The sequence below is a fragment of the Suricata suricatta genome, chromosome 11 (genome assembly GCF_006229205.1).
Source record: "Suricata suricatta isolate VVHF042 chromosome 11, meerkat_22Aug2017_6uvM2_HiC, whole genome shotgun sequence".
Lineage (NCBI taxonomy): Eukaryota > Metazoa > Chordata > Mammalia > Carnivora > Herpestidae > Suricata > Suricata suricatta.
This window is the reverse complement of record NC_043710.1, coordinates 58,420,264-58,436,029: the sequence shown is the minus strand read 5'-3', so window position 1 is coordinate 58,436,029 and position 15,766 is coordinate 58,420,264. Positions and strand designations below refer to the sequence as shown.

The window sequence follows — 15,766 nt, the reverse complement described above, 5'->3', positions numbered from 1 at the left end:
TTTTGAGGAAACTCCATTCCGTTTTCCAGAGTGCCTGCACCAGTTTGCATTCCCACCAACGGTGCAAGAGGGTTCCCCTTTCTTCACATCCTCACCAACACTTGTTTCTTACGTTGCTTATTTTAGCTACTCTGCGGATAGGTGTCAGATGATATTTCATTCTTTTGATTTGTATTTCTCTGATGATAAGTGATGTTGAACATCTTTTCGTTGTGTTTATTGGCCATCCATGTGTCTCCTTTGGAAAAAATGTCTATTCATGTATTTTCCCCATGTTTTAATTGGATTATTTGGTTTTGGGATGTTCAGTTTTACAAGTCTTTTACATATTTTAGATATTAACCTTTTATCAGATATGACATTTACAAATGTCTTCTCCCCTTCCATAGGTTGCCTTTTAGTTTTGTTGATTGTTTACTTTACTTTGCAAAGCTTTTTATCTTAAGTCGCAATAATTTATTGTTGCTTTTGTTTCCCTTGCCTCAGGAGACATATCTAAAAAGAAGTTGCTATGGCTAACTTAGACGTTGGCCAACCTCAGAGGTTATTGCCTATATTCTCCTCTAGGATTTTTATGGTTTCAGGTCTTACATTTAGGTCTTTAATCAATTTTGAATTTACTTTTATGTGTGGTGTAAGAAAGTGGTACAGTTTCATTCTTTTGTATATTTTTGTCCAGTTTTCTTAACACCATTTTTGAAGAGACTATCTTTTTCCCATTGGATATACTTTCAGCTTTGTTGAACATTAATTGTATAGTTTTGGGTTCATTTCCAGATTTTCTGTTCTGTTTCATGATCCATGTGTCTCTTTTGTACCAGTACCATCCTGTTTTGATTATTACAGGTTTGTAATATAACTTGAAGTCTGGAACTGTGGTGCCTCCAGCTTTGTTTTTTCTCTTTCAAGATTACTTTGTCTATTTGGGGCCGTTAGTGGTTCCATACAAATTTTAAGATTGTTTGTTCTAGTTCTGTGAAAAATGCTCTTGGTATTTTGATAAGGATTGCATTAAATATGTAGATTGCTTTGGGTAGTATAGACATTTTAACAATATTTGTGATTCCAGTTCATGAACATGGAATGTCTTTCCATTTCTTTGAGTTGTCTTCAATTTCTTTCATCAGTGTTTTAGAGTTTTCAGAATGCAGGTCTTTCACTTCTTTGATGAGGTTTATTCCTTGGTATTGTATTGGTTTTGGTGCAGTTGTAAATGGGATTGATTCCTTGATTTCTCTTTCTCCTTCTTCATTATTTGTATATAGAAATCCAACAAATTCCTGTATGTTAATTTTGAAGCCTGTGACTTTATTAAATTTCTTTATCAGTTCTAGCAATTTTTTTGTGGGCTTTTTAGGATTATTGAGAATTATATCATCTGCAAAGAGTGAACGTTTGACTTGCCAATTTGGATGCCCTTAATTTCTTTCTATTGTATGACTCCCGTGGATAGCCATATTTTTATTAGGGCAAGAAGATGAAGGAAATATTCAGAGAAGTTGAGGATATTGGATGTTTTGCTGATAAGAGACTGGAATTTTCCAGTAGCCCAATAATAGAAAAGTTTGGGAATTAGGGAAAGAGTAGAAGATTAGGTGATGAGAAGATTCGGTCCAGAGTATTATGGGGTTAAGTCTAATAGTATGATTGAGATTTGATGATGTAAGATCTGAAGGCATTCAGAGGAAAAAATGTAGTTTTATACTTAATCAATATTAGAAGTAAAGTCATGTGAAATCAGTATCGTCCTAGAAAATATGATCACCTTTGCATCCCAAGATCTGGAACACACATGTAGGTTAATGGAATTAACGTAGACCTGGGATTCTTAGAAGCTATGGCTTCTTCTCTTTGCTGCATTGCTAATATAGTGTTTCTCAGCTTTTCTTTTTATTGTCTCTCCTTAAGGGAGCCTTTTAAGACATTTTTTCCTAATCCCATTCCCCCCATGAAATATTAATACCATAGATACACTGCATATATTTTTATGTATTACGGCCCTTTGGAAAGCCACAAATATATCTGAAATATTTTTCACTCACCCTAGGAGCTGACTTTCACTGATTGAGGATACATGCATATGTATGCTTAGGGAAATCAATTTGCCTCAATTTATTTATCTTTAAAATGGGAATTCACCCTGTAAATATGTTAGGGGTGCCATATAGATCAAAAAGCACTTAGAAAAAATTTTAAATGTTACATAAATAGGTGGCATTTCTATCATCTTTGAGTTCTTTTTTTTTTTAATAAATCAAAACCCCAACTTCTATTTCATGTAATTAGACTTATACAGAAATTAGAAGGTTAAGCAACAACTAGTTAATCACCTAATTTCACAGCTATCTGAAGTGGCAATCGTTTTATAGCAGCTTATCTATGATATATTCAAGATACAATTTATTACTTGCCCATAAGCTAAAACACAGCCTGCTTAATACCTTTCCTTAAATTCCACCTCTATACTACAATATACTTGAGGTCCATGCAAAAAAGTAGCTACCTTCATCTTTGAGTTCTAAGATAATTCCACTTTAAAAAAAATAGTTTTATTGAGATATAACTCACATACCATATAATTCATCCATTTAAAAGTATATAATTTAATGGTATTTAATATATTGAGTTATGCAACCATCACCATAATCAATTTTAGAATATTTTATCATCCCCCCCAAAAAACTCCTTAGTTAGCACTGCCCCACCCACCCCACTTCTTGATGCTCCCCCCAACCCTATGCAGCCACTAATCTATTTTCTGTCTCTATAGATTAACTTGTTCTGGACATTTAATATAATTGGAATCATATAATATATGCTTGTTTGTGACTGGCTTCTTTTCCCTTGTATAATATTTTGAAAATTCATCCATGTTATAATATATATTAATAACTTCATTCTTTTTAAAAAACATATAATTTATTGTCAAATTGGCTTATATACAACACCTAGCGCTCAGTACTTCATTCTTTTTCTTAACAAATAGGATTCCATTTATTTGTCATTCATCAATCAATGGACATTTGGGTCATTTCTACTTTCTGTCTGTTATGAATAATAACATATGTACTTGTACAAATTTTGGGTTGAATGTCTGTTTTCATTTCTCTTGGGTATGTGCCTAGGCGTGAACTTCTGGTCATATAGCAACTCTGTGTGCTTGCTTAAGAAAAGGCCAAACTGTTTTCTAAAGTGGCTGTATCATTTGATATACCACAAACAATGTGTGAGAGTTCTAATTTCTCAAAGTCATTTTTTATCATAATTTTTGACATCCAGAAGCCAGGGTCTCCAGCCTCCTAAGGAAAGCAACTATTACTTTTTCAGGGAAAAGCTGCTTCTGAATATTGGTTTGTTTTTAATTTAGCCATTGGTATGTTCTTAGAAAGTGAAGTATTAATTTGAAAACATTGAAGTAGTATTTTCCAGTTGGTTTGCATCTTTAGTGTTTTTAAATTGGTAGAAGCTTCTAAAATTTTAGCTTTGGGTTATGGACTTAAACTAGTAGATATAGTTGAAACCTGAGATTATCTTTTCTAATCTCCACATTTTACATAGAGGAAAACAGTAGCCTAGGAGAGTAAATGATTTGTGTAGAATGTTAGTACTATTAGTCAGAAAGTGGCAGAACTAGGCATTTTCATTGTTTCATTAGCCTCTGTATTATTCCCTCTGCCTGCTAATTATAGATGTTTTCCAAGGTTCTTTTCTTTCTTTTGTCTTGTATGACATTTGCCAGTTCCAACCATTACTATAACTTAAAAAAAAAATCACCTGGTCACAACTGACTCAAATATTTATCTCAAGTTCATATCTTTGTATAGAACTTAAGACTCATATGTCCAGTTGTCTACTATTTGTCTGCAAATGCTCATACATATATAAAATTTAACACACCCAAAACAGTACGTATTATCTCCTCACCAATAATAAGATTTTTCTAACTTCACTGTTGCTTTTTTTAAAAAATAAGTTTCGGGGCACCTGGGTGGCTCAGTCGGTTAAGCTTCCGACTTCGGCTCAGGTCAGATCTCACGTTCGTGGGTTTGAGCCCCGCGTCGGGCTCTGTGCTGACAGCTAGCTCAGAGCCTGGAGCCTACTTCCAGTTCTGTGTCTCCTTCTCTCTCTGCTCCTCCCCCTCTATGCTCTGTCTCTCTCTGTATCAAAAATAAAATAAAACATTAAAAAAAATTTTTTCAAATAATGTTTCTTTTTTTAAATGTTTGTTTATTTATTTTGAGAGAGAGAGAGAGAGAGCGAGCAAGAGCTTGAGAGAGAGCACGAGTGAGGGAGGGGAAGAGAGAGAGGGGGAGAGAGAATCGTAAGCAGGCTCCATGCTGTCAACACAAAGTCCAGCATGGGGCTGGATCCCAGGAACCATAAGATCATGACTTGAGCTAAAATCAAGAGTTGGACATTTAACCAACTGAGCCACTCATTCAGGTGTCCCCTAACTTCACTGTTTCTAATATCACTTTCATATGTCTTTGATGGGACTCTTTTTTGTCACTTGCCTCCAGTTTTATCTTTATAAAATCATTTCCATTCTTCCTCAGTAGTTTTTCTTGGGCCTTGGGTTCTTTGTTGAGGATCTAATGTTTGATTAAAAAAAAAAAACCTCTAAAATAAATTGGAGGAACTTTTGTACCTAAAAACTATTGGGGCGCCTGGGTGGCTCTATCAGTTGAGTGTCCAACTTTGGCTCAGGTCATGATATCATGGTTTGTAGGTTTGAGCTCCGGGCCAGGCTCTCTGCTGAGCCCACTTCGGATCTTCTGTCTCTCCCTCTCTCTCTCTGCCCTCCCCCACTCACAGGTATGTGGGATTGTGTGTTCTCTTTCTCTCAAATAAACATTTAAAAAAGGAAACTATTGTAAGATGTATTATAATTATAATATGGTATGGTAAGGCATATTATAAGAAAGGCATAAAGCAGCACCAAATTAGAAGAGTGCTAAGCCAGAGACAGGAGGTTAGGTTCTTTTACTCACTTGAGCCTCATTTTCTTTGTCATAAAACAATGAGGTTGGATTAGCTGATTTTCTGTAAGTTTTCATATTATAAGTCCTTTTTTTTCCCCTTCTGCTCATCAACTTCAATAGTGCCTGCAGGCTTTGGAGTTTCTGCATTCGAACCAGGTCATTCACAGAGACATCAAGAGTGACAATATCCTGTTGGGAATGGATGGTTCTGTCAAGCTAAGTGAGTAAGAATTATGATCCTTCTCTTCCTGGTGGGACCCTTTCTCCTGAGGGAGTGTACTCATATAACAGTAGCTACAAGACTCAGCAAGGGTCTTCACTTACAGGCACAGAGTCAATACTTATGGAAGATGTTCCCTAAATACAAGTCCATTCCTTCTTTTCTTTTCTTTTTCTAGCTGACTTTGGATTCTGTGCCCAGATCACCCCAGAACAGAGCAAACGGAGCACCATGGTGGGAACTCCATACTGGATGGCACCAGAGGTTGTGACACGGAAAGCCTATGGGCCCAAGGTTGACATCTGGTCCCTGGGCATCATGGCCATCGAAATGATTGAAGGGGAGCCCCCATACCTCAATGAAAATCCTCTCAGAGTGAGTATTACTAGTCCCATTTCAAGATGTTTGGGCTGTTGTCTTTAGTCCCAGGAAATGAGACTCAGGCTATTCCCTACAGATCCTAATCTGGATCTGTCTTTTCTAGATAAAACTAGGCACTTTGGATTTAAAGTGTAAATGCTCAAAGAAAAGAGATATTCATAGTCACTCAATCATTTATTAAACAATTATTTGAGTTCCTGCTATGTAAAAGAAACTGTTCTAATGGCAATGAAGAAATAAATATATAGTAACAGAAGGTAAGTGTTGTGAAAAACAGCTGAATAGAGGGTTTATGGGAGTAATGGGGAAAGAGGGAGAAGGGTGCTATTTTATTTACAGTAGCGAAGGAGGTCCTCTCTTGTAAGTTATTTGAGCAGAAACCTGAAGAAAGGAACAAGCTGTGAGGTTAATCTGACGCAAGAGTTTCCCAGGTATCCAGTATATAAAGGACTTGATATGAGAATACATTTGTATCCTGGAAAAAAACAAAGAGGACAGTGTCCCTAAGGGAATAGTAGACAAGGTCAGAGAACTAACAAGGGACCAAATCAGGTAAGACCTTGTGACCATTTTGAGAACTTGGCTTTTATTCTGTAAGAGATTGGAAGCAATTGAAGGATTTTGAGCTGAAGAGTAGTATGACCTAATTTATGTTATATATTAACCAATTTATAAAATTTAATTTATAAAATTAATTTTGGCTGATTTTATAGAAAGCAGACTCTGAAATACTATTCTAATTGTACAGGTAAGAATGGTGGCTTGGACTGTATTGGTGGCATGAAGAGTGATTAGACTCAGGAAATATTTTGAACGTACAACTAACAAGATAAATTAGATATCAGAGAAAGAGGAATCAGCAATGCCTATAAGATTTTGGGCCTTAATTGCTGAAAAAATTCAGTTGCCATTTACTGAGAAGGTTGAAGAGCAAGTAAAATGGGATAATAGGGTTTGTTTTTAATGTGTTAATTTGAAATGTTTATTAGACATCCAAGTGGAGATGTTGAATAGAGTTGGGCATATGAGTCTGGAGTTCAAGGGTTAGAGGTCAAGTCTATAAATATAAATTTATCAGGAGGTAGTATATAGTTGGTTTATTTAAAGCATTGGAAACAGACAACTGATGTGATCACTCTCACCTGCGAAGTAAGGTTTGAGTACTGAGCCCTGGGGTACTCTCGTGTTTACAGTTTGGAGGAACTAGCAAAGTAGACGAAGGAGTGGCCTTTCTAGAATTGAGAGAAGTGTGTTCCAGAGGCCAAGAGAACAAAGTGTTTGGAGAAGGAGGATGAACCACTGTGTCAAATGTCACTGATTGTATGAGATAACGTTGAGAAATAAACATTAGATCTGCCAATGTGGAGGTAAGTGATGAGCTTGACAGTCAGTATCAGTGGAGTGATAGTGATGAAATGAAAGCCTATTTAGAGTCAATCCACCAGAATGGGACAAGTTGAGATGGCATGAAGCAGTTGTTGTTGTCGTTGTTTAAGGACTTTTGCTCTTAAGAAAAAAGAGAAATGGAACAGGAACTAGAAGTAGATTTGAGGAAGGGTTTTGTTTTTGTTTTTGTTTTTTAAGATGATATTATTACATTATGTTTATGTGGGGATAGGAATGATCTAGTGTAAAGGAGGAAAGTGGTCATGTCCAAGAGAGAAGTGACATCTGTAGGAGTGATGTCCTTTAATAGATGAGAGGGGTTGGATCAAGTATTGAAGTAAAGAGTATTAGATTAGAGTATGGACGATTTATCCATTATAATAGGAGAAGGAAGGCAGAGCATATGAATACAGTTGCAAGTATGTTGGTAATTTTGGTCATGGGCAAATACGAGAATTATTCTGATTGTTTTTATTTTCTCCTTTCTCCCAACCTCCCCTCCAGTGCAGGAATTCTCTGTGTATTGTTGGTAGGTGGTCATCTGATCTTAACTGGATACCTGCTGGATAGCTCTGATTATTGCAAAGTGCTTCAGTGTACCAAACTGAAACTGCCTGCACGTCTCAGCTTTGGTCTCTGAATCCACATACCACTCATCTTCCCCCATCTTCTTATAGCCTTAAAAATGATGGCCAGTAGGGTGTGATGGAAATAACACTGGGATTAAAATAATAGAACAGGAGTTTATATGAATAACTTGGTATCAGGCATATCCGTTTATGTTTCTGGACTTTGTGAAATGGAGATGATTCTTGCCTAGCCTATTATCCAGATTTATTGTAATCATTAAATAAGGTAGGGTTTGTGTAAACACTTTGTGAATTAAAGTGCTGAGTGCTTGAAAAGCGCTGTTTTTTTGTTTTGTTTTATCTTGTTTGTTTTTTTTTTTTTAGCTTGTCCCATAAGATGCTTCATGTTAGGGGACCAGAGAGGCAACAGGGAAACCGATTGTTGCTTTCAGACATTTCCTTTTTGTATTCTTCTCTGCTGGAAGAAATCAAGTTGTTAGGTGACTGAGGCAAAGCAAATGGGCAGCAAAATGGACAGATGTTTAACTCATCAGACTAAATGAGTAATAAACCTTTTAGTTCTATAGTCAAGAATAATAATAAAGTCATGGGTCTGGAACACACTTCCTAAGTTTGTATAGTTCTTTCCAATATACTATCTTGTTTTATTTTTACAGACATGTGAGATAGGCACTATTATCATCCCTATTTTATGGATGAGGAATTTGGAAACTCACTGGCTTGTACATAATCACATGGCCTTTAAATGTTAAATCTGGTTCTTAGGTTATATTCTTTCCAGTATACCACAGCTATCTCTTTGTGTCCTAGGGGCATAAAGCAGCTGACCATTTTTCTGGAGGGCAACTGTGGGGACTAGGAGAGAACCCTAGCTGGAGCCTATGGTGATTCTCCATTTGTATTGCCAGGCCTTGTACCTCATTGCCACCAATGGGACCCCAGAGCTTCAGAACCCAGAGAAGCTGTCAGCTTTCTTCCGGGACTTTCTGAACCGCTGTCTTGAGATGGATGTGGAGAAGAGAGGTTCAGCTAAAGAGCTGTTGCAGGTAACTGTCCCTATGCAGGGAAGCTCCAGATTCAAGGGATCACTAAGCCAAACCTTCTTTTTTTTTTTTTGCTTCATTTTTGTCTGTGAGGCACTACTAGGCCTCTCTCTTACATCTTACCCATGCTCAACTTTTATTCCTGGTTTCCTAACCTCCTTCATCCCTGAGCCTTTTCTCATGCTATTCCCTGAGGCTTGTCCTCAGTCTATTAAAACTACACAGAGGCTTAGCTTAAAAATCTGCTTACTGAGCTCCTGTTGAGTTTTGCCTGTATCTTTCATCAGCACATCTTTTGTTCTGACTGAATTAGAGTGAGATTCTGCCAGGTTGTAGGGAAGCCTGGACTTGGGGGTTTACCCAGCTTTTTATACTCCTACTTGCTTCATTCTGAAATTACATAATTTCATGGGGCTGCAAAAACTGCCTTTCACAGGCCACCATGTAAGTATCAGATTCAACTTTATGATGGAGATGAATCTGTAGGCATGCATAGTTAGTTACTTCTGTATTATGAGGACCAAGAGCAGCTGAGCAAGTCAGGGCAGACCTACTGCATTGAAGTTAGTTATGAACAACTCTGTCTTTCCCATTAGATTATAACTTCTATCTTCTTATCTGGTCTCCTCTTATACCTAGGACCTGACTTAGAAAAGGTATTCAGATTTTGAATTATTGTAATTGCTTAACTAAATTGAGTTACATGAAATTGCTTAAATCACTTACCTTCATTGAAATGCTACCCTCTAGACCATATTTAGCATCTCCTTGGGATTATGGATCCACAGAGCACTGGTCTGTTAGATAAGAGATTTGGGCTCTGCCAAGTGCAACCCATTACCTCTCTAGGATCCTTTGGGATTGAAAACCCCTTGTAACAGGCAGTAAAATATAGGATCTCTTTGCCTTTCATATGAGGTTTATTCTGAAAACCCTAGGCATGGAAAAATGTGCAAACATAACTCCAAGGCTATGGAAGATATTGTCAATTAGGTACCAAATTATAGTTTTTGAAAGATTGGTGCCCTCTAGAGTTTCCTTTCTGATATGATAATGTAACTAATAATAACTTCATTGTATTGAATCTTTACCACATTTTAGGCACTAATTTAAATATTTTTGTCTATTCTTTGGAATCATCCTGTGACTTATAGGTTCTATTATTCCCATTTATATAGGTGAGCAAGTGAGGTTTACATAACTTTCCCATGATTACACAGCTAATACGTGGTGGACCAGGATTTTAACCTTTGTCTGGCTCTCAAATATGTATGCTCTTGGCCACTGCTCTTTTGCCTCAGTGCTAAAACGAGAAGGGCTTTAGGGCTAATTTACTATAATTTTTCACTATACAGAGAAGGAAACTGAGGCCTCCCATTTGGGTTTTGGATCATGCATCATTGGATCCATGTTGTGTCATTGACCATTGGGTTCTCATGCTTTCTCAGGTCAGAGGGGAGTTACAGAAACATGTGATTTAATTAAGTGGCTCTTTAATTTGTTACTTTGCATTGTAAACATTCAAAACCATGACTTTTGGAATCTTAAATCACAAAAGCCTTCACATCTGTTTCTCCTGTGATAGCACATATATGGACAGAAATACATAGGCTGTTATGTTGGAATTTGTATCTTCATGATTTAGCCAAGATTTTTTATTTCTTTCATAGTAATAGTAACTTCTTGTTCTCAGAGCCTTTTTGTATCCTATCTCTATCTAAAAAGAAGTAGAAGCTACTTCCAGCAATGAATATGTGTATATATGCCTGCATAGTATAATAAAAGGAACTTAAAGACTAGCAGAAGGATCAAATATGCTAATTATCTGAGTTTTATTTAAACATCAAATTTGGTTCTCAGTTTCCTGGTGGCCAGGACAGAAAAGGAAATGTGATAGTTCCTGTGTTTCCTATCAAATGGAAAAACCTTACATCCTCAAGATAAGACACAACTACTACTAAATGTAAAAAAATCACTTTTAGTTAAGAGGCTCTGAGTTACATAAAGAAGTATTTTCCTTAACAGTTTTGCTGAAAATGTAGATGCAGTTTTCATATGTTTTCTCCAAAATGGTCTCTTTATTTTTTGTAACATTTATTTTTGAGAGACAGAGGCAGAGCATGAGCAGGGGAGGGCTAGAGAGAGAGAGGGAGACACAGAATCTGGAGCAGGCTCCAGGCTCTGAGCTGTCCGTATAGAGCCCAACATGGGGCTAGAACTTAAAAACCGTGAGATCATGACCTGAGCTGAAGTCAGACACTTAACCTACTGAGCTACCCAGGCACACCTCACCTTTTTTTAATGTTTATTTATTCTTGAGAGAGGGTAGGGGGAGGCAGAGAGAGAGAGAGAGAGAGAATGAATATGAGCGGGGGAGGGGCAGAGTGAGAGAGGGACATAGAATCTGAAGCAGGCTCCCAGCTCTGAGCTGCCAGCACAGAGCCTGATATGGGACTTGAACTCATGAACCACGAGATCATGACCTGAGCCAAAGACAGACACTTAACCGATTGAGTCACCCACGTGCCCCCAAAATGGTCTTCTTTAATAGTTGTGAGTGTGGCCCAAAGTACAGCCCAGTGAAAGTGATTTGGGAAAGGACCATGCTCTATTGAAGGCCTTTTTGGGCTTGAAGATAGAACAATAAATTCTTAGATCAGTGCTCCTTAAATGCAGTATGGCAATATACCATTGGGTCATGATCAATCCATAATTTCCCCTGGAGATAATTATTATTCTGATTATCACCATAGTTTAGTGTTACCTAAGATATAAAATGGAATCATAAAATATGAAAACTCTTGTGCCTGGCTTCTTTCACTCATCATAGTGTCTATGGAATTCGTCCTGTTGTCAGCATATCAATTATTCATTCTTTTAAATTGCTGAATAATTTTCTGTATAGTATAATGTAAATTTCACATTATTCATTCTTTCATTATCTTGGACATTTGGGTTCTTTTTAGTTATGACTGTTTTTAAAATATTTAAAATGTTTATTCTTTTTTAAATATATATTTTTTTAATTTAAATCCAAGTTAGCCTATAGAGTAATAATGATTTCATGAATAGTATTTAGTGATTCCACTTAACATATAACACCCAGTGACTCCTCCCAACAAGTGCCCTCCTTAATGCCCACCATCCATTTAGCCCATTCCCCCCACCCAATACTCCACTAGCACTCTTAGTTTGTTCTCTGTATTTGAGAGTCTTCTATGGTTTGTGCCCTCTCTGCTTTTATCTTATTTTTACTTCCCTTTCTCTATGTTCATCTGTTTTATTTATTAAATTCCACATGTGACTGAAATCATATGATATTTGTCTTATTTCACTATAATATAACCCTCCAGTTCCATCCAAGTTCTTGCAAATCGCTAGTTATGACTATTCTAAGTAAAGGTATTCTGAACATTCTTGTGTGTCTTTTGGTAAATACACCAACTCATTTCTGTTGGAAAATTACCTGTGAGTGGAAGTGCTGGGATATAGCAGAGATGTGTGTTTCAGTGGTCGATAGATACTGTCAAACAGTTTTCCAAAATGGTTTATCTCTTAAAGATGTTCTTCAACTTGGGGATGATCTGAAGCTTTCCAGACAGAGCCGTGTGCAAACATGGATGCCCTTACCATCTTATCATGGTTACTGAGGAAGAATGATAAATAGTTATGTGTCTTTTGCTCTTTTTCTCCTTTCTAGCATCAGTTCCTGAAGATTGCCAAGCCCCTCTCCAGCCTCACTCCACTGATTGCTGCAGCAAAGGAGGCAACCAAGAACAATCACTAAAACCACGCTTGCCCCAGCCTCATTGTGCCAAGACTTCTGTGAAATAAATGCTCATTTTAGAAATTCCAACCCTTGATGCCCTCTCTTCCTTGCCTTGCTCCTCCCATTTCCTGGTCTAGCGCTCTCATGACTCTGATTTTGAGAACTATGTGTCCAGCATTGAAGAGAACTGCAACTGACTAATGAGGTGATTGATGGTCATTTCTAAATAAGGAATTTCCTCCCGATTCATGGATGTGAAGGTGGTTTATGATCAAGGGCTTCTATGAATAAACCCTTGGACTCCTCTTCCCATCTCCCCCCCCCCCCGCCAGTCAGTTTTTGACTCTATAATTTTTGGCTTTATAACATTATCAATTTGTAATCAGTTGAGACTTCAACTTTCTTTGACTGAACTGCCCAAACACCTATTGTACTTGAAAATTGGAACACCTTGAGGAATGCCATGAGGGTTGGTAATCTGCCAGGGATGTGAAATGGCTCATCTTCCCGGACCGTAGCTTTGGCACAGCTGATTCTGACATGGGAGAGAGAGAGAGCTACCATGTTTTCTCTTTGTGTATGCTTCTCGCCGCTATTTGGGAGGATCTTCACCCAGTAGTGTCCCCCGTGCTATTTCTTGTGAAATGGTCTTGGCTTTGTAGCAGCTTTTGATTCCCTACATCCCCTAGGCTGCTGCCCCAATTCTGTCCTTGTTTAGAACATTGAGAGGTTTCCCAAGGCACATGCTGGGTGAGAACAATGTGAGAAGTCAGGGGGAAAGTATGTAGCTGCTTTTAGAACAAAGCTGGGTATCAGCACCTGTCCCACTGTACCTGTGTGTTGTTTTGAGAACTCAGCTTCTTTTTCCATCTGGGATAAGGAGCTGAAAGATTAACTTAGATCTTCTGATGGCCTGAGTTTTTGGGTCAGAGGGAAAGATCTCAAAATGTGAAACTACATGTTAGTTTTGGATGGATTTGGCAACCTGATAAGATACTCTGCCGGCTGTGAGGGGACCCTGTTTTTACAATGCATGGCCAAGCTCTCTGCAAATGGAAATGCTTGCACTGGGTGTTGGGGCTGTTTGCTACCTCCTGCTATCTTTGTGGTTTTGGTCCTCCCACTATGATAGGACCCCTGGCCAGCATTGTGGCTTGTCATGTCAGTCCCATTGGCTACCTTGTCATGCTCTGAGGTACCACCGCCTCTGTAGCACAAGTTTTATTTCCTTCAATAAAAGGAGATGAAAATATTCTACTTGGAGTATGTCTTTCTTCTTTTCCCTTTTTTCTTTCTTTTTTAATTTTTTATTTTGAAATAATTTCAAACTTTAAGAAAACTTAAAAATTATATTATAAAATATACATATGTTTTTTCTCCCTGAACCATCTGTAAGTTCAGATAGATAGTATGTCCCTTTACCACTGTGTACTTCAATGTGTATTCATTCAAAAGCTCTTAATGCTTTTATTTTAAAATAAATTAAGAGAAATGTTTATATATTAAAAGGTACTTGCCCAGGCAGTTGTGGAAACAGAAGTCCCATGATTCACATCTGCAAGTTGGAGGCCCATGAAGGCTGGGGGTGTAGTTAAAAGGCCAGAGAGCCAGTGGTGTGGATTCCAGTCAAAGTCCTGGCAAGAACCAGGAGCACTCAGGGCAGGAGAAGATTGATTTCTCAGCTCAAGGGTCAGGCAGAGAGCAACCCACTCCACCTTTTTGTTCTCTTCAGACCTTCAGCTAATTCGATGATGCTCACCCAAGCAGGCTCATCTGCTTTCCTCTGTCCACCAATTCATACGCTAATCCCTTCTGGAAACACCCTTACAGACACACCCAGAAGTAATGTTCAACCAGGTACTGGGCATCCCATGGCCCAGTGAAATTGACACAAAATTAACCATCACATGCCACATCCCCACGTCCAAGTGGAGGAGAGAACTCTAGTGGGGACTAAGTGAGCTGACAGCTTTTATAGTTCTGTGTGTTAATGACTTTTAGACCAAGGGGTCAAAAGTGAAGAGTGAAATAAGAGAAAGATATGTTTTCGTCATATGTGGAATTTGAGAAACTTAAGACGATTGGGGAAGGGAAGGGGAAAAAAATAGTTTCAAACAGAGGGAGACAAACCATGAGAGACTCTTAAATATGGAGAACAAATTGAGGGTTGATGGGGGGAGGGGAAAACAGGTGATGAGCAAGCATTGAGGAGGGCACTTGTTGGGATGAGCATTGGGTGTTGTATGTAAGCGACGGATCACGGGAATCTCCTCCCAAAACCAAGAGCACACAGTATACACTGTGTGTTATCTAACTTGACAATAAGTTATATTTAGAAGGAAAAAAATTTAAAAAAAGGTGAAAAGGTTGGTGATCCCCAATGTTGGAAAAAAAAAACTACAAAGGTACTGGAGGTCCTGCATGCGGTTACTGAGAGGGCAAGTACAATGGATTGCTTATGTGTAACACAGGAATGTTAGGTGGTGGGACAGCCCATCAGAAGACAGGAGCGTTACACCTTCTACCTTGAGCTGGCAGTGGTAAACTGGTTGCTCTGATGAGGCCTGAGGAGTTGTTAGCTGATTGCCCTACTGAACTCTCAGAATCTTGGAATTATCTGATAGTTGGGTGTTAAAGCAGAATTATTGCCTGTTCTGCGAACTTTCCAACAGTCTGTTTAAGGGGTATAGGCGTGACTGTTTACTACTGGGATATCTAGACCTATCCACTCAGATAATGGAACATTCTTCAGACCCATACAGCTTAACAGAATGTTTCCATGCTTTTCATTGCCTCCAGAGGCAAGAGAACTATGAAACTCTCTTTAATTCACTATAGGTCATATAAGCGTCTATCCTATGTATCAGTTTTCTATTGCTACATAACACATTACCACAAAACGTGGCTCAGGACAACACACATTATCTCAGTTTCTATAGGTCAAATGTTTGAGCACGGCATGGCTTGATATTTTAGTTTGAGCCTCATTAGACTGAAATCAAGGTATCAGCCAGGGCTGTAGTTCCTCAGGGTCTTGAAGTCCTCTTCCAGCCTCACTGGTTGTTGGCAGAATTCATTTCCTTGTAGTTGTAGGACTGAAGTCCTCATTTTCTTTCTAGCTGTCAGCCAATGACAACTCTTAGCTCCTAGAGGCTGCCTACGTTTCATGCCCCACGTCCCCCATAGGCAATTCATGAAACAGATGTTTCCTTAATTCCAGATTAGCAAGAGCACATTTCTCTTTCACTTTGGCAACTAGCCAGAGAAAACTCTGCTTTTAGAGGGGGCATGTGATTAGGTCAGGCTTATTTAGATAATCACCTTGTCTTAAGATCAACCAATTTGGGAACTTAATTACATCTGCAAAACCCTTCACCACAGTATGTAAATTCCTG

General features: G+C 38.2%; 1 protein-coding gene across 3 annotated transcripts in view; it reads left to right on the top strand.

Annotated features, from left to right (window-relative positions):
- PAK1 (p21 (RAC1) activated kinase 1) overlaps nucleotides 1–13,628 on the top strand; it is a 165,284-nt gene extending 151,656 nt beyond the window's left edge. For all 3 annotated transcript variants that reach the window (XM_029957576.1, XM_029957577.1, XM_029957575.1), the window contains exons 12-15: nucleotides 5,103–5,202; nucleotides 5,381–5,577; nucleotides 8,468–8,605; nucleotides 12,303–13,628. In XM_029957576.1, the coding sequence (XP_029813436.1) occupies nucleotides 5,103–5,202; nucleotides 5,381–5,577; nucleotides 8,468–8,605; nucleotides 12,303–12,389 (522 nt within the window). In that variant the 3' untranslated portion in view covers nucleotides 12,390–13,628. The remainder of the gene's footprint in view (nucleotides 1–5,102; nucleotides 5,203–5,380; nucleotides 5,578–8,467; nucleotides 8,606–12,302) is intronic.
- The last annotated feature ends 2,138 nt before the right edge of the window (nucleotides 13,629–15,766 follow it).